Here is a 25,907-nt window from a genome sequence, read left to right on the forward strand (position 1 = left end):
CTTCACTGTTCTCTACAATTACAAAAATTTACACTAGGTAGTCTTCAATATACCCCTCTCTCTCTCTCTCTCTCTCTCTCTCTCGGGACACTACTGTTCTTTTCTGTTTTTCGGGTCAAATTTTGCTTTTTAAATTTGAACGCCCGATCTTATGCTTCCTCTTTTTCTCTGTTAACTACTATCCATCCCCACCTAATTCTCTCTCTCTCTCTCTCTCTCTCTCTCTCTTGTATTACATAGTTCACTACTATTTACAAGGCGTAATACACTCCCTATCATCATCTCTGGCTCATACCTATCCACTTTCTCTGTATTTTTTCGCTTTTCCGCTGACGCTCTTCGATCCACTTTTCCTATCGATAATCCTCCCAGTTCTCGGTTTCTCTCAGTCCCTCACTTTTTCCCCTCTCGGAGTCATACTTAATTCTTCTCCGCTGCTGAAAAAGGAAATTAGGCGTGGAATGGGCGTTGTCTGCACGGGCGGCGCTAACTGAATGACTGCCACTCATGACAACACAATTACGGCCTCTATCATTCTTTGATTACAATCCACACGTCCTCGCCGCAGCTTCTCTGACAGTACGACCGCTGTCTATCATTCCTTAGTGTACGGCTGGAGAGGGAAAGTGTGTTGGGGGAGGGATGAAAAGGAATTTAAAGATATAATGATGACGCAATATATGATTGAGCTGCAAAAAACACTTTCTTTTTACTTTCTTTCAGACGCTACAGAGATGATTAATGGTTTCTCAAGGTTGCTTTCCACCCGATGAGACAGAGACCTTCTTAGACTATTGCCAGAACCATGAAAACACCTCTGAAAATTCCTACAATTTCCACTAAAGCCTGGACTATTATTTGTCCTCGCCACCATGGCCTTCATGACAGAACACGACCGCAGCCTGTCATCCCCTCGATGTATGGCAGGAGACGGAAAGCGTGTTAGGGGAAGATAAGGTAATAAATGGAGGTAGTGGCGCAGGAACACATGGATGAAGTAACAGTAAAGTCGTGGTCAGAAGTCATCTCCTTCGCTCACTTGTACTGCGTCGTTACCCTCATTCCAAGGGTCACATTCTGAAACACTTGTGCTGCACCTCCACTACATTTCAAAGATTCTAGTTGAAGTTACGTATCTTAAAAGATAGTTTTACGTGTTTAGACAGATTAACCAGATTTCTACATTATTAACAGGTGAAACACAATTGAGAACCTGTAATCTCTGTGGCCTTTGAAAATAGTCCTGGTAAAGGAGCAAAGCGTTTCAGAATATGGGCCACGTCCTGCTGATCTGACAATGTCCTCACTTTTACCGTGTTGTGAGTTTGCCTCAGTCTCCAGTCCTCTCCTATGACAATGTCTTTATTAAACATGAATAGTGATGTATTTTCTAGTAGATCAGGACCTAGTATTAGGGAAAAAGGCTCCACAGTGAAATTTAGGTGCACTACTTGATTACTGACCAATATGCTATGTACTTTACTTTCACTAATATTACAACAGTACCTCCAAGGCAAAAACAAAGACCACCAGTTAATAAATGATGTACATAATTTTAATATAATCTGGAATGACAGGAGGAGGCTGCTCACAGGGTCCCCTCATACATATTTCAATAATTCCTCAAAAATAGGTTTAGAAAATTATGCAACACTTATATAAACCATCTTCCAATATGTATAGTTATTCTATCTAACTTCCTTTAAGAAATATCAAATCAAATATAAATATAATTTGCTTCCCATGGACTGAATCACACACTCCACATGGCCCCAAGACATGGCACGGCTGGGAGTGTTTGTCTCAGTGCTAAAATTATAATACAATTTGCCTAAGTGACTAGAATAATTTCTTTCACACAAGCATTCAAATCAATGAGTTGCTGACTCCAAGATGTGCACTTCAGGTCTTGTCTGCACACTCATCCCAGCTCTCTCACTGGGAGTTGGGATTCTTGCTCCTCCGTGTTCAGTTGGGACATTTTATTTATACAATATATGTACACATTTCTGTTTCCATTGGAGAGGAAGACTACTTGAAATCAAGCAGAATTCTTCAAAAGCATCTGCAGTTTTAATGCACATAACTTGGGTTCATCTTATAAGCAAATTCATGAAATGCTTTGTGCCTCAATCTCAGCATCACTGCTGTTTATATGTGTGAGCACACATCACTACACTGCTTCAAAACAGTAGTAACCATTCTGAGATTTCATTGCATCTTTTTTGAAGAGACATTGAAAATGCACTGCCTTCTCAAGCATCAGTATTGCACTGGCACTAGCTGTGAGGAGCAGGCGTGCGTCTCCAAGGTGCCACAGGCCAGCACAGCAGCACAGTGGCAGCATCACCCTTGTGCTCACAGACTGCCCATGTCCTTAGGTATGATATGCACGAATGACACAATACTAGTTGGCCCTGATGTTGCGTCTACCATGCATGGAAGTGTTAACACAGTGAAAACAGAAGCTGGTGTAGGTGTCCAGCCGAGAGACTTACGATTACTTCTAGAGTGACTTGGAGTAGGATTACTATAACAGCTGCCAGTAACAACTTAAACAGGTGTTAGAATCATAGAAAGACAAAATCACAAAAAAATACTGAGTGTCTCTGGGAAGTCTGCAACTGACAGTTCTCAGATATCACAGACAAAACAATCTGGAATAATATAAACTCTTTGGTACACAAGTATGACAAACACAAGTGTAAACATAATCAGCGTTGTTCATTCAGCCTGATGGTGGATCCATGGGAGGATGAGGAGGAGGAGGAGCCACGGGTGCAGCAAGGATGAGTCTCACCAGAATGACTAGCATTAGGGGAACAGTGCCTAACAGGGTGGCAATTTACAAACACTACAACAGTTTGCTCTCAACAATTCATAATCTATGCATGAAGAAGAGGTCTAGTTTCTACCGACAGACTAACTGCAACTAAACAAACTAATACATCAATAGGAATTCACATATGAAGTGGTAGTTACCTGAGTAATGCTCCAATCTTATTTGAGCTTCAATTGACACAAAACTATAACATAAAATGCATTTAGTCTACAAATCGAGATTCGATAAATTTCACTGAATCATTATTAATCTCTTTAGGAACATGAAAGAACCTCCAACAAAGACAACACCTAACCTGCTGGAAAATTCAAATCAGCATGACAAGCTCCACCATAAAGGAAGATAAGAGGAACATAAAGCAACTTTCACCTTGTCTAAACAAGATACAGATTTGCTAGAAAAAAAAAAAAAAAAAAAAAAAAAAAAATGCTGTTTGATAGTGGTGGGAGAAGGCTCAAGATACACACAGGAAGGCAAAACAACCTTCCATGGACCCCAATGACACGACTCCTGGACTAAACTGATGGCACACTTACAGCCGGGACACAGTTGTCACCGGCCTTTATACAAGTAATGTTTACCCTGTTCACTAGTGCTAAATATGATAGAAATTCTCCACACACATTCTCAGAAGAACTGGAACATTTGATTAGTAAAGTGGTGCATGACAACATCCCAATGCACACCAGTCCCCTGTGAGTGGATCTTGTGTCCTGATCCCTGATGAACGGCAGGAATCAGTCCACTGTGGTGAGTCCTGGCAAGAATGCGGGGCGGTGCCGGGCTCTTCTCTTCTCGTGAGGTTTGCATAGACTTTGACTTCATTGAGATGGCTCATAAGCTCTTCCCCTTCATGTCTTTTGTATGCAAGTACAGTAAAATCCCTCTCATCCGGCATTCGAGTATCAGGCACATTTTTCCCCAAGCCTTAAAATCAATAAAAAATCAATGTGTACTCATAAAATTGATTAAAATTCCCGCGCAAGGCATACTTTGTCCCCTCGCCACCAGAGCGCACTGCTTTGCGCCACCCGCGGCCCACTGCATTGTGTTTACTCAGTGACTCAGTCCCGCGTGTGCACTGTTTATCGCCTGACACCTTCATCATGCCTAAAGTTGTAGAAAAGAGGAAGCGTGTTGTGCTTACACTTAAGCAGCTGATCAGATCAGCTGATCTTTGTTATGGTAAGATGCGTGAGTGTAGGGTGGTGATTGTGGACATAATTTCACTTCTATTCAAGTATCCGGCAATATTCAAGTATCTAGCATGTCGGCGGTCCCGTTGATGCCGGATAAGAGGGATTTTACTGTATGTCCATATGTGTGTGTGTGCGTGTGTGTGTGTGTGTGTGTGTGTGTGTGTGTGTTTGTGTGCGTATATATCAAGTAAAATCAGCCTAACTAAGGAGGGTCACAAGTGCAGGACACAAGACATTGATGGCCACAGAGACACGGCTGCTGGGTGTTCACTTACTCAAAGACTGATTATCATCTACCATCACATTCTGAAAATCAAATTGAGCAACCAAATTAAACACCTGTCTTCAACTCACACCCAACACCACATAAGGAGCACTGGCCACCACACCACCACCACATCACCACCAAACCCTCAAGGACTCCAGCCTCCAGCCTCAAGTTCCCAATCAGGTGTCTGAATGCCTAACTGCCATCACACCATGACTCCCTTCTTCAGGGGCAAACCTATATGGCTGTGTTGTGGTGTCAATCAGTCAATCAATCCATCATCCTGAGTGGCTTCATTCCTACTCCTTGGGTGTTCCTCTGAAGGTTTGGTTTGGTTTTACATGCGTCTTTTGTTGTATGTTTGTGAAAGTCCTCCATTCCATCAAGATTGTATAGAGGAGAAAATTTATATAATCTAAAATCTCTCCTTTCATGATAAAGAAAAAAAGAATATATATATATATATATATATATATATATATATATATATATATATATATATATATATATATATATATATATATATATATATATATATATATATATATATATTACATAAAATGCAACAGTTAACCCCATTAGCACCATCACCACTTTTGATGAGACAAGCCATGTTATTGGTACCGGAACCTCTGCCAATCATTACAACCACAACCCTCTACTTGTTCCTGCTGCAGTGCCCACTTATGTCACTTTACAAGAACTGCTACACAACAATCTTTTAGGGCACCTTTGTGATTTAGAATTATGATTATCTGCTATTAGGGACTTTCTAGTTAAATTTTGGTAGTTAAAGGTGCTTAATATTAATGAATCCAATTTCTCGTGGTGGTAATAGCTTTAGTGTCCTGGTCATCACTTCACTTCACCCAAAACCTTACATTTACTATGGACTGGAGTGTGAAAAAGTGCAAAAATAGTGAGGAATGTGAAACAGCTGATGCTAGGCAAGGAGAGCCCAACACTACACAGGGGTTGTACATTCACCAGGAATACATGAGGACAATCAGTCACATGGGCAGTGGAGGGAAAGGAGGAGGAGGAAAAGGAGGAGAGGGGAGTCTTGGAATAATGACGCAGTGTTACCAGGGTTAAGAAGACTGTGCGGTTGTGTGTGTGCTGAGCTCAGGGGTCCACTCAGCTGTTGGAGAGGAACGGGGACAGCTCGGGAGTGACAGCCAGTTCGGGGAACAGTTCGTCCAGCACGCCGTCCAGCAGCACGTAGGACAGCTGCAATGTGAGGTGTACTGTGTTACTGTTTCAATCTCAGCATCCTCCCTCAGTCTTAGAGAGAGTATTGGTGTCTATGGTGCCAGAAAGGAGGGTTTATTCTTGATGTCTGGCTTCCTGTGTCTTTCAAGCATGTTTGTTTATCCACACTAGTTTGAAGTAGTGAGGTCTCATTACACAAAAAGAAAAGAAAAGAAAAGAAAAATAATAATAATAATAAATACTAATAAATAGATAAAAAAAGTATAAATAAATGCATAAATAAATAAAATAATAAGTAAATAAAATAGATAAATAGAATAAAACAATAAATAAATAAATAAATAAATAAATAAATAAATAAATAAACAAACAAACATACAACTAAAAAGCCTATCCACCACCTCCACCACCTTATCCCATTCCAAGCTCTTCTTACTCACTGTACGTCTCTCAATACAAAGCAGTTTATCAGTCCATATATCAACACAGACTGATTACCACCATCACTGCCATCACCACCTGCTCCACTCACCGCACCAAAAGAAGGACAGGATGAAGGAAAAGACCCAAAGAATCCCTCACACCACCACCACAACACCTGCTTCTGCCCGCCTCACCTGCTTGTTTAGGACTGGGTGTTGGAAGAGGGTGACCAGCGTGTTGGCGCCCTCGTTGTACAAGTCCTGAGTAAAGAGTGTCCGCTGCAGCCAAGGCGACAGCAGCCCCACCACCTCCCGTCGCAGCTCCCTCTCCCGACTCCTGTGTTCTCTCTCACCACGCTCCTCAGGGGGGTCGATGAACAGGGCATCTGAGGGCACAGGAGGAGGTGAGTTTAAAGGATCTGTTTGCTTGGTTTCCTTAAGTTTCCCTCAGTAATTTGCATTCTGGTTAACATTTCTTGGGAGGAGATGAGTTCAAAGGGTTTATATATTTAGTTTCCTCAAGCTTCCCTCAGTGATCCACAAACTGGCTAACATCTGGTGAAAGGATGAGTTTAAATTTAAGTTGTTCATTCATTTAGTTGCTTCTGCCTTCCCCCAGGGATCCACATTCTGGCTAACATTCCTGGAGAGATAAACAAAATTTTTTTTTATGTAAAAGATATTGGTCTAAGACAACAAAATAATAAAAAAAAAGAAAGAAAGAAAGAAAGGAAGAAAGAAAGAAAGAAAGAAAGGCCCACTGAGGTGCCAGTCCCTAAAATAAAGGTAAAAAAAAAAAAAAAAAAAAAAAAAAAAAATCATCCAAAACTGGCAGATAAATATCCTGAAACTTTCTTGTCATAGGAAGTCTCAAGAAGGAAACACAGAATCAGCTCCAAGCTTTACCAGAAAAAGGGATGATTGTGAAGTCTGGAATCCTTAACTAAGGATGTTTTGCCAATATTCACACTCTCTGTCGGTATTCAAGCCCACACACTTGCCTCGGATCAGGTGGATGAGTGTGACGATGCGTGGCGGTGCGAGGGCCTGAGCCAACTTGCGGCGCAGGAACCAGCTGACGGCAGCATCCAGGGTGCTCTTGGCCATCACCCGCACACACATCAGCCACCGCAGCCCATTCCTAGAGAGGCCGTACACTCGCACCACTGAGGATAAGGAAGACTTAAGAAAACAGATTTAACCTGATCAGGTCTACCTATCTATATATATATATACCAGACCAGCAATCCCACAGACAAGGCATAACACAAACACAGATCAGGTGACTAAAAAAATTCTTTGGCAGCATACATGTAATTCTAATGGAATTGCCAAAAAAAGCACTATTTCTGTCTTTAATTAATTTCTTGCTGGTCTTCATTCAGGTGAAAACAAATTAACAAGAATGAAAGAATGGTAAATAGATTAAATTACTGAACAGAGATAAGAGAGCAGCAAATAAACAAAAATGTGGGTATATTGAAGATGAGGCTCACTCAAGAAAAGAAACCATTACAGTGTAACAGATGAACAGACGTGTTTACACTGTCGTGACGATGAGGCTCACTCACGTAAAGAACAAATGAAAGAACAACAAATAAACCAAAATGTGCCTATAATGTGTTAATGATGAGGCTCAATTAAAAAACAAACAATATAATAAACAAAAATAGATGAGCTTATATATTACTAGAGTTACCAAAACAGGTATTCATATCTTTAATCAATGAATGATGAGACTCACCCACGTAAAAACAATGAAACAGAATAACAAGCAAATAAAGATGAGCTTGTAAGGCAATAAGTTTCACCCAAGCACAGAACAAGACAACATAAATAAACAGACATGCTAATATTGTTATTGGAGTTGCCAAGGACAGACATTTCTATCTTTAACTCTTTCACTGCTATTCAATACACTGTTCTTGAACGACAAACAACTCTGAAACACTTCCTTTTGTTCCATGGCCTCCTTTGAACATTATATTAGCTACAAATAGGAAAATCTACTCTTTTACTCATATTTTTCTTGTAGGTGCCTTAAAATGTTATGTACAGCGCTTTTAATGTTGCGGGTTGTTGCACGTTGCAACGTAAGGGTTAATGAGTTAATGATGAAGCTCACTCAAGTAAAGAACAAACACAATAACGAACAAAGACATGCTAATATGAGTTTCACACAAGTAAACAACACAACACAACAATATATAAACCATACTGATGATGAGTCTGCCTCACATGAATACCCAACAACAACATACCAAACAACACAGATATACTAGTAAGGCTCTGAATATTACCCAAGTAGAGGACTGTGTCAAAGACCCCCACCACATTCATCATGGCAGGGGGCGGTGGGGCAGCCTCCTGGGAGGGGATGTCCAGGCTCTGTGCGTTGTCCCCAAACAGTGTGGTGAGCAGCTGGTTGGGCTTCTCCTCCTGCTCCTTGCTCATGAATGGCTCATCCCACTCTACCCTGCATGAAAAGGTCCACAGAAGAACATAAGAACAGCAAGATAAGGGAAGAAGTGGCTGGTCTGTGAGGGATGTGTGAGGAAACTGTAAGAGGAAATGGTGTTAGGTGAGTGGTCTGTGAGGGACTGGTGAGAAAAATGGAGGAGGAAATGGTGTTAGGAGGAGAGTGGTCTGCGAGGGAAGTGTGAGGGAACTGACCTCTATGTTTCTACTTGGATTGCTTGTGATGTTGCCTTTTAGTCTTCAAGTTGCTGTTTACTGAGTGAGAAATACATATGAGAGTTGAAATATGTACAGTAATTGCTTTTATATTCTTATCTCTAATTTGAAGATCTACTTCATTATATTTTTTGTTTATGGTTACTTGAAATTAAGATATGAAAGTATAAAGTGCTGTAAAACACTTTGCTTGCTTGCTCGCTTGCTTGTTTACTTACTTACTGTGTGTGTGTGTGTGTGTGTGTGTGTGTGTGTGTGTGTGTGTGTGTGTGTGTGTGTGTGTGTGTGTGTGTGTGTGTGTGTGTGTGTGTGTGTAAGCTCTCTGTTCTTATACTGGTGAATAACAAATCTACACACCTAAGAAAATGAGGTAAAACTTATATGGAAGTTGCTATTTCTAACTCTGCCTGGCCAGCTCAGCTCATTACTACATTAGTCTGTTTATATACCGCTACCTGATAAAAAAGGACAAGTTGTAACCATCATCTAATCCATGTGTTAGCTCTCAGTTTAATTCAGACCTGACAAGAGTGGGAGGGGTGGAATGTCTTTGTTCTCACTTTGACAAAGGCTTGACAAGGGAGAGTGATATGGTACACTGTTGCTTATCACAGTGGAAGAGTGGAATATGTTTTTGTTCTCACTTTGACATAGACTTGACAAGGGAGAGTGATATGGTACACTGTTGCATATCACAGTGGAAGAGTTAATCTATGTGTTCTCACTTTGACTTAGACTTGACCAGCGTGGGTGTGGTGGTGGTGACGGTGGAGGAGAGGAACACGTTGATGAAGGCGTCGAGGTACTGGCCACGCTCCTTCATCAGCTTGCGAGGCACGTCCCGTATGAGGCGGCCCAGGGAGACATCCGGCAGGTAGGTGTTGGTGAACTCATCCTTCGTCTTGAGGAACAGGAACAGCAGTTGGGATCCCTTCAGTGCCGGCTTCTGCAGCAGCTTCTGAAGGAACTCCTCAAATATCTGAAGGAAAAGGTGTTTGGGGTGTATTTTAGGTTTACCACCATCACCATTACTGCCAGTCTCACTTTCAACTGCTCCTCTCAAGTATCAGAAGAGAAAAGATGTGTGAGGGTGTGTTTTAGGCATTGTTGTTGTTGCCACCACAACCATTCCTGTCATTACCACTAATCTCATATTCACCTCCTCATGTCAGTTTTCTTACTCTCAAAATATAACAATTAATGAGTTTGCTTAGTTTAGTTAGTCACCAACACTGTTCCCAGGCCAAGCTGTACAGTCACCACCACCATTACCTCACCACCCTGTACAGTTACCACCACCATTCCCTCACCACCCTGTACACTCACCAGTCGCCGGGTCTGCATGAACCCAATGTCCTTGGAGGTGAATAGTGCACGCTTGGGAGGCAGCTGGTTGTCCTGGAACTCCCCATGGAACTCTGTCAGCTTGTTCTCCAGGATGTAGAATTCGTTGTACCGCCGCTCCACCTCCCAGTGAAGCTCATCAGGGTGCTCCACTGCAACATAACACAGGTACAGTACACACTTAGCTGGGTCACTAAAGGTGCTAAGAATGTGAACCTTAAAATTCCTGAGGCTACAGTGCACTACAGCCTAACAGGGGCACAACACACATTTAACCTAGTCACTATATGAACTGTCAATATGAAGCTTAAAGTAGGTCTTGAGGCTACAGTACACTATAACACAAAACAGATCCATGACGTCTTTAATCTGGCTACAATAAAAACTGTAAATATGAAACAAAAACAATATATCCTGAGCCTACTACACTGCACAATGGAATCATGACTGAGCCTCCCAGCAGTTAGATAAGCACCAATGACACAAGTAAGTGAAGGTGGCTTCTTGCAGCTTCTCTTTTTTCTTATGTTCTTAAAACGTGGTGCAAGATTCACTGATGTACTGACCTCCGGACACGTCAATCCTCGTGACGTCAACGATGAAGGCATAGTACGGCTTGTTGGCAGCGTCAACGCGCTGCTCCACCCTTGGTATGCACACCCGCCAAGCGCTCAGGTCTCGGAAGCTGGATGTGAGCCCCTCCAGCCCACTCACCCCCTGCCCCATCGCCCCACTGCCGTCGTCACTCTGCACCACCACCATCATCACCACCACCACAGGGAAGACATGTGAGGGTTTGGCCTGCCGTGGCTGTTCTGGGTCATCAGGTCCTCTACTCTCTAGCTAGCCATGAAAGGTGACTTGCTGTGATGTCTTACTCTATCTATCTGGCAGTCAATGGTATATTCTAAGTGTTTATTCTGGTGCAAGGGAACTTTTTTACTCTAGTTTGAGTTGTATTAACATCTAATGAAGGCAAGTCTAATATAAAGGTAGAATCTGAATAAACAACCATAAGCGAAAAAAAAAAAAATTATCACACGTAGCATTAGTCAAGGCAATTATATAGAGAGAAGCTATAAAAAAAAAAAAAAAAAAAAAAAAAAATGAAGCAGACATGGAAGGAGCAAGACGAGACAAGGCCACTTTCACGAGCACCAAAACCAACTCTGACTGGCCAACGTATGCACACACACACACACACACACACACACACACACACACACACACACACACACACACCACCTGCCAGGGAGGGACAGTGACAGGGCTGCGGTTCACCACTAACCATGAGTAAGGAGATGTCATCGGCCTCGTCAATGTCGTAGAGGGAGTGGTCGTCCTCCCCCCCGGTGACCACTGACGGCTTGAGCACCATCTGTTTGCCAATTTGCCTGAGGCCACTACCCACCTTCCTCACCACTACCTTACTTACAGTCTTCTTGTGCAGGGGGTCTGTCTCCCTGGGGTGGTGCAAGGAAGGGAGGGAGAGGTTTACTACTTCACGCAACACACGCACAAATGGAACTTACTGCAGCAGAGCCTTGGTGGTTTTTTTGAGTGTTTAATTTAAAGGCTGACTGAAAGCATGTGTTGGGTATGATATGTTTCACAGCATGGATTTTGGTGCAAATGGAAATGGTTCAAGGAATGATACAGTGAGGAGGGTTCACATGATTAATTCATGTAAGGAGCAAAGCTTAGAGATCAGCAGCTTGGAATTCAATTATCAGGAAGTGAGAACTAGAAACTTATGGTAATATTAGCAATATTGATCTCGGTTCTGAAAGACAACAAGGCTCTGCCCCTACAGAGAAATAAAACACTAGGTCATATCTATGGAAGGAAACAATATGCTACAAAACTTAAGCACACCAATGTAAGACTGAAGAGAAATGGAAATAATGGTAAAGCAGTGTGCTACTGACCACTACAGCACAGAGGAGGAGAACTACCGTGGCTGGAATGAGATAAACAAACCTCTTGGCGACTCAATAAATAAAATATAACAACTCCAACTAAATACGAAAGGTAAAACATTATGTACAGATAAATCAGGATTTACAAATAAGTTATGTTCCAAAAAATTCACAAATAAAAATAAAATGCCAAATTGAAAAAAAGAATTTCACATTAATGAATTTTTAATATTTTTTCTGAATATAATATTTTTTTGGATATCTTGAATTGTACATGCAATTTTTGTATTTATATATCATTCTATAGAAATATTTAATTTTTAACTTCATTTCTTTTTAAATGAATGCTTTTAAGATGAGATTCATCTGCACCAGACAGTGTGTGCTGGACTAAAACAAGATTCTCCATTACTAAACACACTTCAGCTAAATCAAGGCCTTGTTTTCAGTTACTTCCTTGGACACTTCTTTTTTTTTAAACTCAACCAGCAATTTTATATAATAAAAAGCAAGTTATCTAAACCTGAAGACTGAAGAGAGAGAGAGAGAGAGACAGCAAGAATTCAAGTGATGCTACACATTTCTGGGCTTGATGTGGATGTAAGAAAAGGGGCAAAAATTTAAACAACAAAATACAAATAAAAGAACAAGAAACTTAACTGAAGCTACATATTACTGGGTTTGAAGTGTGCTTAACAACAACAAAATAACAAAACAAGGATGGAGAGTAGAGGAGTGCAATACCGCATGACACGGGAACACAGGGCAGACACCAGCACTTGCTACCCTCTGGTGCTGGCAGTACTGACCCTCACTCACCAATGATCTGCTGCTTGGCTTGCCTCACCCACAGCATACACCCGACCCACTCACTCACTCACTCCCTCACATCCACCCACAAACATACACAGAGACATCAAAGTAAAATATAATAAAAAATAAAGAAAGCACAAGACCAAAAGAACAGCTCAACCTCCAAATTCATGCAGATTTTGAATAGAGTTTACTGGTATTCAAGGCTGAAGGAGACAAAAAGGCTTATATGACAGGAGTGGCTATGAGGGTACAGAGGATCATCCCAGCATTACTGTGTTACTCTGGAAGGCACCTGCTACAGACCACAAGTCTCGCCAGGCAGTGCACTACAGTGCTTTAATAGTTTAGTATAAGTTAAATAGTATTTGGTTATTCATCAGCAAAAGTAAGGTTATTTATAAAGCGAGTTTTAATTTGGTTATTCATCGACGTGTATTCAGTGTAATCAGATGAGGGTTTGTGATTTGGTAATACTGGCCATCTAGAGGAGCAAATCATAATCAAAATGGTGATAAAAGCTTGAAAAAAATGCAATACCTGGGATTAATCACTGCTTGAAAATATTAAACTTTCTTTTTTCCTTCTACAACCCAAATAAAAAGTTAGAAGAGCATAAAACAGAACAGAAATCTTGAGTTGTGCTAAGAATGTTTTTACTTTTACTTACTATCTCTACTTAGCATTTTACGACAACGGTACTTCTAAGAATTAAGTGCAATACGGTATGCAGTTCAAGTGAGAATAAGGTGTAGGTGTTGACTTGCTGAGACTACACAGATGTATGAGAGGTCTAAAGATATACCATACACTACAATAAAGCAGATTCATGCAAAGATGTGTGTGTGTGTGTGTGTGTGTGTGTGTGTGTGTGTGTGTGTGTGTGTGTGTGTGTGTGTGTGTGTGTGTGTGTGTGTGTGTGTGTGTGAAGAGATGAAAGGAGACTGACAGGAGACAAATCAGCACCACAAACCCCAAACAAAGCTGAGAGGACAGACACACTCTCGGGAAACAATGCTCGACACTCTCCCCTAAAAACCAATACAACTTGACAACAACTGAACTGATAATAATTCTATTCAAAGATGTACAAAACTATGACATTTAACAACCAAATCCTGCTATTACAGATCCTTTCCTTGACCAAACAGCAAGACTAAACTTTACATTTCATTAGATATTAATTGAACACAAAACTGAGGTCAACTGAGGTCATATGGCACCATTTAGGTTAAAGAGAGTGCCGGCATTCCCTCCACAAGAGTGCCGTCCCTTTTCTACATGAGTTGCAGTGACCAGCCTCCCTCAAAGAACAGCCAAGAGATTCCTCCCTCGGACACTGGCCAGGCACCTGTGTTTTGTTAATGCGACTCTTGAAAGGTGAAAATGTGGCAGAGGAGCTGGAATCTGTTCTGCGGTGTCTGTTGGAATGAAGTACATTTTGGTGAAAGGGAGAAACACGCACCATATTTCTTTCTTCATCCCTAGCAACAACAAATATATGTACTCTAATTCTACAAAGATTAGTTATTCATTTTTTCATTCATTACGTGGTGTTATTCTGGTTCAGGATGCAAGTTGGAAGGTCTGTCATCATCATTACAATACTGTGTTGCTAAGTGTCCCTGTCACTTTGTTATGGTGTATGCAAGGCTACAAGATTGGTATGCCTGAGTAACTACACAAATTTTCATTACTAGCTTGGTTACCTCAACTACTGATCTGATAAACATAACTCTGATATTTTCCAAGACCCATCCATAAATATTTCTGGTCTACAGGTTCACCCATGTGCACTTACATTATAAACCATCATGAAAACAGTTCACACTCTCTCCTACCATAACACATACTGGTTCTAAGAGCCCCAAACTATATTCTGCTTCTAATAAATGCCTGACTGGTCCTCCCCCCCTTAGCCATATTACTATATATAACTTGTGTACTCTATAATATCTAACCTTTTCTTGACTCCCCACCTCTCATCACAATACACCAAAACACAGCAAAGCGTCACACTCTTCCTGCACACAAAACATATTCCATTTGTGCACTCTGTAACATCCACCTTTTTTCCTGCCACCAAACACTGCCAGGGATCACATCTTCCAAGCACACATCCACACTCCACACAGGTTCCTGGAGGATACCTGACAACATGTGCTTTGTTTTGGTTGCTTTCAGTCTGTTGTGCTGTGCTGTTGTTACCTACACCTGGCAATACACACTCAGATTCCATCCTCACACTGAGACTTGGGTTTCCTCGCTGTGCATATTATATACATGTAATGCTGAATTAAAGGTAAACTGTTCTCACTCACATATATATTCCTATAACATCTAACCTCAAAATGAACACCAATTATATCTGATAAGAGAAAACAAAATACATGTCTAATAGCTACAGCATACAGTGTGCTCTCAATATAAGAAAAAGCAGAGTATTCAAATAGCAACAAGTGGAATCAACTTTCATTACAGTAGAGAGACACTTACATTTGTAAGAAAGACTGGCACTCTGTACTGTAAATCAGAAAGAATGAAATGTAACCCACAAACCACGTCATTCATGCAAGACTTGGGTTTGTAACAAGCTAAGCAATAAGAGAATCTTTTAACATGTTACAGAAGAAAATTTTATGGGCATTCAATCCTAGTAAAAAATGTGAAGTGTGAAAGAAGAGAACATCACCACCACAATGCTGCCTGCACACCCTGGCATCGCTGCATCCGTCAAGTGTCACCACCAACACAAACCACTAAGGAAAAATGTAATTTGCCCAAAATACTCCTGCAAATCATAAGATATTTTTGCAATCTCATTAGCTAACTAGCAAGCTTTTCACTCAGTCACTCAACACAACCATGTCCAAAAAAACAACCAAATAAGCAAACAAAGTAGCAAGCCAACAAATAATCAACCAATCTAACAAAAAACTGTTGCACCAAAACACCCCAAATTATGTTGGTGAATGGGGACAAATGGAAGTAAGGCCAGAGTTGACAGATGGCACAGCACTTCAAATGTGACCTGAAAGTGAAAACTACTGGTGTGAGGAGCAATGCAGTTGTTGTTGTTGTTGTTGTTGCTGCTGCTGCTGCTGCTACACTCTACTACTCTAGCCAGAAGGAGGGAGGGGGGAGAGGAGGGAGGGGCAGTCTTGTAGGTAGCACTGTAGCACTGTGGGGAACTGTGCACACCAACACATTGTGGCAAACCACACAAGCTGTTCTGACAAAACACATTTCCTGCCTCATCCATTCAGTTCATGAGACTCTAAAGTGCTGAGGAAAACATGAATTCTGGCATATAAGTTTGCCTTTACTATTCACTTAAAACTAAGACTTAAATCAATGTTTAGCAAAAAAGTTTATCTGCTAACTTGGCATATGAAATAACCTTCCTTCTAAAGAGCATCACCTTTGTCATGACTCGAGCTTCTCAAAGCACTGACAACACTTAAGATGCCCACATTATTAATTTCTGTTTGCATCATAATCATTATTTGTGAGACACAATCTGTACCTACATGGATAAATTTTTTGCTGCCTTATACCAGCTTACCAATCAGCACCTTGAGTGTCAAGACTCTTGCTCTCCATGTCCTTGCTTAGGATCTCATTCCACGGTCTACAGACTGGCACTCTGGCTTCCATTTCAGTAAATGTAACACATTTCATCTGGTAATTTTTTATATTTGTTCTTCATAAGGCCAGACCAACATCCAAGTCTGATCTTGAACACCACCATGCATCATTTTTACACATTGCATACTGCATCAGACCTCCACATCACACTCTCTTTGTCTGGCAGACAGTCTCTCAAAACCATCATCAGACTGCCAACAATGGTTGACAGTTACTCAGGAGGACAGAATAACTTATCAAATCAGAATTTGAATTTCAAAAGATCCATAATCACTAAGACTGCAATGAGATCAGCTGATATTAGTTAATCATGATGAGGCCAGACTTATAATGTTGCAAAGCTTGACGGCAAAATTCATCACTGGGCAACATACCTCATCACTAAAGCCCACAAGGAGTGTCCACTTCTATGGCTGCTGTAATTCAGATGCATGTTTTGTATTAATGTCCTTGGCATCAACCTTTCCAAAGCATGACGTGAATGGTATGCAACACAGAAGGTACTGGAGTGAGGTGAGGAAGGAGGAGGAAGCAACCAACTGAGGGCTGTGGTTCATGTCTGATGTACTGAGTGGAAGTGTCTTGGTTATCCTCCCTTGCTTCCCTCTGAGTCTTTGCTGAGTTAAACTCCATACCTGCCTTATGACGAAACCCTTAACTATGAGAGAGAGAGAGAGAGAGAGAGAGAGAGAGAGAGAGAGAGAGAGAGAGAGAGAGAGAGAGAGAGAGAGAGAGAGAGAGAGAGAGAGAGAGAGAGAGAGAGAGAGAGAGAGAGAGAGAGAGAGAGAGAGAGAGAGAGACGAGAGAGAGAGAGAGAGAGAGAGAGAGAGAGAGAGAGAGAGAGAGAGAGAGAGAGAGAGAGAGAGAGAGAGAGAGAGAGAGAGAGAGAGAGAGAGAGAGAGAGAGAGAGAGAGAGAGAGAGAGACTTATATGCCAGAATTTGCAGTATATATGGAAATGATGTCTGCAAGATGCAATAAGAAAGATTATAACTTTAATGAGGCAAATTTCTGATATCCTGATGTATTACTGTAACTGCACACCACCACCACCACCACCACCACACACCATGCATGCCCTCCCTCACTCCAGTATCACTACAGAAAGAGAAAAGTGCTCACTAGAAGACTAAATGCCCACACCAAGCCACACACTCACACCAGCACCAGCACTTCCACCACCATGCCCACACCACAGCTACCATGCCTATACCAGTGCCAAGTGCCTCCACCAGTGCTGACATAACAGTGCCACCCCACCATGCCCTCACTGCCCCGAGACACCTCAGCCAAGCCACCCAACACATTGAGGTGCCACTGAATTGTTGGTGCGTGAGAACACTCTTTTCCACAAGAGGGTAATGTACCTTGTTAGTCCTGGAGAGCTGCCAATTGGAGAGAACACTGTAGTATTAATTTTGTAACGGCAACAGTTCAGTTCTATAATTTTGTTTCTGCTGCTATCAAAGTGCACAGAAAAAGAAGAAAAAATAAGTATAAGGCAGGCATTACAGGAAAATAATAAGGCAATTCTTTTGGTCAAAGAATACTTGGTACTTTAAATGAATAAAACTATGTATACTGATTACTCAGCTGCCAGAAACTGAAATCATTCATACACAGAGGTGCTAAAAGTATAGTATTCAAGCCATGACATGTACATAACTAGTGAGTACAATAAGAAGCAGCCTTCAAATTACATTTTCCATCTACTACCACTCACTGCCTCTTCCCTGCACAGGACAAGAAAGAGCAAACACTTCCCTGCAAAGACAAGAGTCCACCTTTGGGTCTTGAGGCCTCATGGTGACCATACCACTGTGTGTGTGATGTGTAGGATGTCACAACACCAGGTGAGGAGGTAAGGAAGGAACAAACACTCACAGGAACACACACAGACACAGGAACACACACACACACACACACACAAACACACACACACACACACACACACACACACACACACACACACACACACACACACACACACACAGAGCCCTCATAAAACAATTCTGGACAGGGCCAACAAAGACCATCACAAAAGAACAACTTGAAGGCCAAAACTTGAATATATAACATCCTCTCCTGTGTGTGCTGCTCCAATAACACACTGAGCTGGTGAGTCTACATTAGTCACCAGGAAGCAGAGGCACAGCTCCTACTCACTACTGCTACCCAACTGCTGCTGGTTTGCTATCACGGGGACTAACGCCACATGAATGCACCCTTACACCAAAACACAGGAGGTGAAATGGAAAGAGACTGTTCAACCATTAACAGCAACACCAGATACAACTGTTAAGAAAGAGAGGTGTCAAGAGGGAGAAATTTAACCATGACTTACTACAACACCAGACAAGAGTACTGAAAAGTGAGCTGTCAGGAGGGAGAATTCAAGTTAAGTGGTGCAAAACTGAACACTGCTGAACATTAAAATAGTGAACCTGGAGAGAGAGAGAGAGAGAGAGAGAGAGAGAGAGAGAGAGAGAGAGAGAGAGAGAGAGAGAGAGAGAGAGAGAGAGAGAGAGAGAGAGAGAGAGAGAGAGAGAGAGAGAGAGAGAGAGAGAGAGAGAGAGAGAGAGAGAGAGAGAGAGAGAGAGAGAGAGAGAGAGAGAGAGAGAGAGAGAGAGAAAACAGAGATGGTACAGATAGTGCTGATTATTAAGGAGCACCTGGGGACACACATACTCACCTGGTGGCGTTCTTCTGGTATGCCTGGGAGCTCCTTGTCCCACACAGGTGAGCAAAGTACTGTGGGAGGGACAGAACGGGAATAGTGTCCCTCTCATCATCAATACCAAGAAAGAAGGAAGGAAAGAATATTCTCTCTCATTAGTTGCCTGTAATATTAGACATATGCTGTACTACCTTATTTCTAGGGAAAAAGAGAAAATATTGTTACTCTCATCATCAGTGGCATGAAAAATAAAGCACAAGTGAACATTCTCTCTCAATAGTTGGGTTTAGGAAGGAAAGGAGGTAGGGAAGGAAAGTGGAGGAAGGTGATTTGGACAAAGAAAACAAGGGAGAGTATTTAGGAAGGAAAGGAGGTGGGGGAAGAAAGTGAAGAAAGGTGATTTGGACAAAGAAAACAAGGGAAGTGTTTAGGAAGGAAAACAGGTGGGGAGGAAAGTGAAGGAAGGTGGCTTGAACAAAGAAAACAAGGAAGGAGGCTTCAGGAAGGAAAAGAGGAAGAAGGAAAGCAAAAGTAGGAAGAAGGGTGGATTGGAGAATGAAAATGAGGATGGAGCAGTTTAGAAGGGGAAAGGAGGTAGGGGAGGTAAGCAGAGGAAGGCAGCAATGACCAAGATAACAAGGGGGAGTGTCGAGGAGGCTAACCGTGTAGCTGTGCATGAAGAGTGGCAGGTACTCCCTCTCTAGCAGGTTGTAGGCGTGCTCATATGCCTGGAAGAGTGGCCTGGTGGTGCGCAGCTTGACGATGTCCTTCACCTCAGCGTGCACAACTGAAACACACACACACACACACACACACACACACACAAAGCACCAAGGTAAGTATGGATCAAAACATAGGTGAAGCAGTCAGTCTTTCAGTATTTTTTTACCTGCCTGCCTTTTATGATGCAGCCTTGTATTCTGGTTCATCAAAGACACATATACACATACATATAAAAATGTACATACATGTACCAAGGCTGTCTTCCAAAAAAAACAGGGAAAGTAGCAAAGACAAGGCACACAAATTGATATTTTACCATAACCAGAAGGATAATAACAGAATAAACTAGTAGATTAATGCATCTCTCTCCCTACCTCACTATACATGTTGGTGACAGGAAAGTAAGGACCATGAAAGAAGATCCCTCTGTAAGTATCTAAAAAAAAATGAACAGACAAGAAGCTAGAGAGAAGGCAGGAGTGTGAATGGAGGAAAAGCAAGGAACAAAAAAAAATAAAAAAAAGGACAGTAATCAGTAAATATGTAGACCAAAACAAAGAGGAGTAAAAGACAAGAAAGTGTTGGGTATGTTTCTTACTTTCTCTGATGTGGGCAACAATGTGAGTGGGGAACTTGATGTGGTCAAGGGCTGAGGCAACCATGTAGGTGTGGTAGAGCTCCAGGGCGTCGTGGTGAAGCTGCTCCAGTTGCTCAGTGGTGAGGTCTGGGTCAAGGATGTGTCGGTTGAAGTCCTCTGTGAGATGACCATGGAGAGAATGGACTGAAGTTAGAGATACACACAGGAGGATGAAAATAAAAAGATGTCATGTCTTAAATAGACAGTTGACTGAGGTTTCAGATACACAAGGAAGGATTAAGGAAAAGAAAAAGAACTCAAATTACTGCCTGAAGGTTTCCCATAATGGTTAAGATTCTTGAGTCTCCCTAAATAGATTATCCTATTATAATGAAAACATGTGATGAAGGAATTAAGAACAAACTATTTCAACTTATAAACAGGCCACTGATATACTCTACTTCATATGATTTGTTAGAATATATTGTCTGATAAAACCAGATATGAGTTTTGGTTGGCAATACATGGAATCTGTGGCCAGTGCAAGGAGACACCAGATGTTACAGAGGCCCAAGGTGCCAGTAAGAAATTCATGGGTTCTGTGGCCAGTAAGAAGAGACACTTGATATTATGTAGCTTCAAGGATGTATGGAGTGAACAGCCAGTACAAGGAGACACCAGATGCTATGAAGCCCCAAGGTAAGGAACATATTGGGTCACAGATGAAAGCATAAAAAGATGGTAACTGTGACTGACCAACAGCAAGACAGAACTGCAGGACGTTGATGGCTCCCTCCTCCTTCAGGAAGGTGTGGAACAGGTAAAGCAGACTCTGATCTTTCAGTACAGAGGAAAGGTTGCTCCTCAGTACCTGGTAGGAGAGGAATAAGACAGAATAAAAACACTGTTAGAAGCAATTGGACTGAATGATACATACTGCAAAAATGGTACCTAAGTTATATTCCTAATTTCTTCACACTATCTAAACAATGGAACAGAAAATTATGTCTTAAATGTATGAATAAGAAAACATATCACACACACACACACACACACACACACACACACACACGCACAATTTCTTCACACCTATCTAAACAAAGGAAAACAAAATTACATGTCTTAAATATGTAAGAAAACACACACACACACACACACACACACACACACACACACACACACACACACACACAAGACACACACCGAGTTGCGTGGGTGACTGTTGACAGAGGCAAAATTCTTGAGCAGCAGCACCTCTGGCTCAGGCCTGTGAGGGGGCCAGGGGGAGGGGTCGCGGCTCAGCAGGAGCAAGAAGAGCAGGTTCACCGTGTCCGGGTTGGCCAGCAAGTCCATGGCCTGGATGAGCAACACCCGCCCCAGCAGCTCCTCCAGGAAGGTGCGACCCAGTCTGACACAGAGATGTGAGGGGTGAGTGGAGAGCTGGGAGGACACAATAGGAATGGGGATGACTAAAGGAAAAGATTTGTAGTGGATGAAAAATACAATGAGAGGGAAAGAAGTGTTTGATGATGATGGCCAGTGGTTGAATGGACAGTTGGGAGGGCACACTAGGAATGGGGATGACTATGAAGACATGTAATGGTTTAGAAATACACTGCTAATGGGGAAAGAGGAAATAGGAGATGGTCAGGGGGTGAATGGATAACTGGCAGGACAGGCTAGGAATGGGAATGGCTGGTGAAAGGAAAGATTTGTAGTGGTTAAGAAATACACGGATAGGGAAAGAGGTGGAAAGGAAAGACAGGATAACAGAGAGATAAAGGTGGATTATTTGTAAAATGGAAAAATGTATAGCATGAATAGAAAAACATGTTGCTTTACTTCTGGATTATCCTTCTGGCCCTTTTCCTTTAGGGAGTGGCACCTCAGTGGATCCTTTTTCTTAAGTACTTGTAGCCACAGACCAGTGCCCCTCTTACATAAATAAAACACACAGGCACCACTATAACCAACTATAACACAACAGCACAAATCATCACAAACACCCTCTCACTGCCACCACCACCACCACCACCACTCACCTGCTGGACTGGTACTTCTCCGGCAGCAGGAAGGGCATGATGGTCCCCAGCACACCCCTCAGGTATGCTGTCTCATCCTCCCTGGACCGCACCGCCCGATGCAGGCCGCCACCCGCCTTCAGATACTGCACCACTGCCGCCTCCAGGGACATGTTGCCCCGCACCCGCCGGCTGCCCTCCACATAGGCATCCAGGTGGTTGATAAGTGCCGGCAGCAAGCGGTCTGTGATCACCAACGTGAGGTCCACCTGTGGGGTGTGTATGACATATCCTTGTTACTTTCTTCAAAGACACACCTTTCTTATTTAACATGTGGTATCATGCACTCCAGCCTTCAAATTTACATTCTCTGTGGACACACTTGCTAATCTAACATGTGGCATCATATACCCCAGTTACATCACTTTGCCACCTGAGGGCATGTGAATATGGTGCTATTCACTAGGTCATGCTCTTGTCCACTGATTGGATCACATATTCCTGTCTTGTTTTAAAATATGGTGCAGACCTTGGACAGTTTAGTGGCAAGTGCTGCCACGGCATATCTGATGATGTAGCGGATCTCATCCACCAGCTGGTCATGGATGGAGATCTCCCGGTACCAGGTAAACACGTAGTGGTCCAGCACCATCGTCAGCAGCTGCCGGGAGACATGACACACTGGTGTATGAACACCATAAACTGGTATATGGACATGATGAACTGGCATAATAAGATGAAATACAGGTATGTGAATATGAAAAACAGGTGCATGAACACAACAAACTGGTATATGAACACAAACACCATGTTCAATTCCTCTAAGAGTATCTCTCACTATAGAAAATACAGAAATTCTATCTATTTTAACTCTTCAGCACTAAAAAGTTATGGTGTTTGGATTGAGAGTGTAAAAGGAAAAGTGTCCTGTTGCTTTTTTTTTTTTCTTTTTTTATGTAGGAAGGATACTGGCCAAGGGCAACAAAAATCTAATAAAAAAAAATGCCCACTGATATGCCAGTCCCATAAAAGGGTCAAAGCAGTGGTCAAAAATTGGTGAATAAGTGTCTTGAAACCTCCCTCTTGAAGGAATTCAAGTCATAGGAAGGTGGAAATACAGAAACAGGCAGGGAGTTCCAGAGTTTACCAGAGAAAGGGATGAATGATTGAGAATACTGGTTAACTCTTGCGTTAGAGAGGTGGACAGAATAGGGGGTGAGAGAAAGAAGAAAGTCTTGTGCAGCTTAACCAGTGTTTAGTCAGAACCACAACTTGTCAACTCCCAAACACCACGCCACCGCCTCACCTCCTCCAGGGCCTCATCCACACTCTGCGGCACAGTGCAGGTGACGTGGGCATGGGTGGACAATGGGATGGCAGTGCTGGGATGCTGCCGCTGACACCGCTCCCCCCACACACTGAGCAGGACCGAGGCAGCTCCCCCTGGACGATGTGGCTGTCTGACCCAGTAAACAGCGCCAGAAGGTTGGGGATCTGTTTGCCATCACTGCAAAACATGCCAATCTCTCACAACTCCTGATGTCACTTGTATAATATATGCAAATCTATTCACTATTTTAATATTAATTAATGATACTGTAATGATAAAATTTCTCTCAGTAACAATTCTACATCTGTCTGTTTTAAGGAGTGTTCCATTAGAATTATATAAAGGCATTTGGGTTCTCAGGGCATAAATGAAGCAATGCACTGAAAACTGTCTCATCTTCCTAATATTTTGTGCAAAGTATGACAACTACAAACGTACCCAAATATTACATATGGCAGCAGAAGTCCTGTGCAGAGAGATGTGATGAGCAGTGCCCCAACCAGCAAACTGCAAAGAAAAATTTAATAAACACCACCAAGTTGTGATTCCACTTAATCACACTGCAGCCAATCACATTCATGCCCAGCTTCAAAGCATCACAGAAACACTGAGGAGTTTATCTTAAGGCAGAATAAGCTGGTTATGTAAAGGCAAAAAGAAACTCCCAGCACAGATGTGAGTCTGACACATTACCACTCAATCAACTGCTGATTTTTGGTTGAATTTTCCTGCGTCAAAGGTTCTGATTTGTCTTCTGATCCAATTTCAGTAATAAAATTAAAGAACATGATTCAAGATTATATGACAATTAATGCAAGTTGTCTTACAGTCACTAGTCACACTTCTGTCAATACTGCTGATAATCACTAATGACACACAGGCTCTCTACTAAAGCACAACTGCAAACCAACATCTGACTAAAATTAAACCAGTCCAGACCCATGCCAAGCATCAACAAAACCTACCCTCACCCAGCACATTATCCATCCTGACTCTAACCAACTCAACCTAACATGAGCACAACCCACACTTCCCACACTACATCCACACTGACACACTTCATATCCATCACAGCCAACTACCTCAAACACACCGGTCACACGGCGAGCACCAGCTACACTTCCTATCAGCAAAATCTGACCACCCAAACTGACTTACATGAAACAAACCTATATTAATCACACAACACCCACACTGACACACACACGCCACACCCATCATACCCAATCAACCCCAAACATCCACCACACGTAACAATTTCCAGCCCTCCGTCACCGCCTCCCTCAGGACTCAGCCCACCTCCCCAGTACCACACCAGCACACTCCCTCATTTCACGTGTCCCGGGGCGCCCACACCCGCCCTGGCTCACCTGACGAGGACTGAGACGATAGTGCTAAAGATAAACACGACCACCAGGAGGATTAGGGCGTATTTGTCCCGTAAAAGGCCCGATAACTTGATATTCTCGGCCTCCATCCTCAGACATTGTTTACACCGCCTTGGTCCGTCTTGGCTCCGGGACCCCTGGACACCTGCGCCCTATTAACTCTCTTTTTCTTCTTCTTTTCCTTCTTCTTGTGGCATGTTCCGCTTTGTATCGCTTCTTGGATCGTCTTCTTTTTCTTCTCCTTCTGAAATCTGACACCTACTTATCTTTCTAACCTTTCAGTATATCTCTTTCCTATGTAAACTGCGGTGAGGCTCCAGCGAGTTCGCCCTGTGGCATTAGTAAGAAAAGTCAAGGTTAATGAACACTAATGCATTCACGTTGTTGCCTATATTTTCCAATCTGGTTTTGAGAGAGAGAGAGAGAGAGAGAGAGAGAGAGAGAGAGAGAGAGAGAGAGAGAGAGAGACCCAGTATCTCAATACCCAATACTTTCAATAATTAGAGAGAATATAATACATACAGTAAACACAGTAGCTAGTTAATTAAGTCAGATACAAGACGGATCATAAGGTATGTAGATAGAGGATATAATGTTTTGCTATCATGCATACCAAGAACCACACATCAACACGCCACGCATATCATAAACATCACCCAGGCAAGTGTTCACAGAATGAGTCTTAAGCGTTGGCTAATCTTGCAACTACTACTGAGACCTTGAGAACATCACATGACCACAGTACTAAAACGCTGTGCTGTCTCACCACGACTATTTTCAAAGGGCATAGAGATGATCAGCCGCGTTCTCAAGAGTTTCCCCTATTAATAA

At 42.3% G+C, this 25,907-nt stretch overlaps 1 protein-coding gene across 5 annotated transcripts; it reads right to left on the reverse strand.

Annotated features, from left to right (window-relative positions):
• Positions 1-1,533: 1,533 nt before the first annotated feature.
• Positions 1,534-25,362, reverse strand: LOC135102663 (sorting nexin-14-like). Of its 5 annotated transcripts, none has more exons than XR_010269722.1 (19): positions 25,059-25,362; positions 24,127-24,195; positions 23,665-23,865; positions 22,888-23,019; positions 22,380-22,627; positions 21,541-21,745; positions 21,094-21,208; positions 20,359-20,514; positions 19,700-19,824; positions 19,053-19,111; positions 11,270-11,444; positions 10,548-10,728; positions 9,964-10,133; positions 9,363-9,616; positions 8,244-8,419; positions 6,945-7,109; positions 6,139-6,329; positions 5,396-5,539; positions 1,534-4,347 (listed from the first exon to the last, which is right to left on the reverse strand). XR_010269722.1 is itself a non-coding variant. In XM_064008040.1 (19 exons), exons 4-19 carry the CDS (start codon positions 23,008-23,010, stop codon positions 5,447-5,449), a joined length of 2,358 nt encoding a protein of 785 aa, XP_063864110.1. In that variant the 5' UTR covers positions 23,011-23,019; positions 23,665-23,865; positions 24,127-24,195; positions 25,059-25,361; the 3' UTR covers positions 1,534-5,446. The 5 variants fall into 5 exon arrangements, 4 of the variants coding, with proteins under 4 accessions (XP_063864110.1, XP_063864112.1, XP_063864109.1 ...); XM_064008040.1 differs by lacking the exon at positions 11,270-11,444 and adding exons at positions 14,065-14,134; positions 15,210-15,236 and having other exon boundaries at positions 1,534-5,539; positions 25,059-25,361; XM_064008042.1 differs by lacking the exon at positions 11,270-11,444 and adding exons at positions 14,065-14,134; positions 17,728-17,745 and having other exon boundaries at positions 1,534-5,539; positions 25,059-25,360.
• Between the last annotated feature and the right edge of the window lie 545 nt (positions 25,363-25,907).

This window comes from Scylla paramamosain, chromosome 8 (assembly GCF_035594125.1).
Source record: "Scylla paramamosain isolate STU-SP2022 chromosome 8, ASM3559412v1, whole genome shotgun sequence".
Classification (NCBI taxonomy): domain Eukaryota; kingdom Metazoa; phylum Arthropoda; class Malacostraca; order Decapoda; family Portunidae; genus Scylla; species Scylla paramamosain.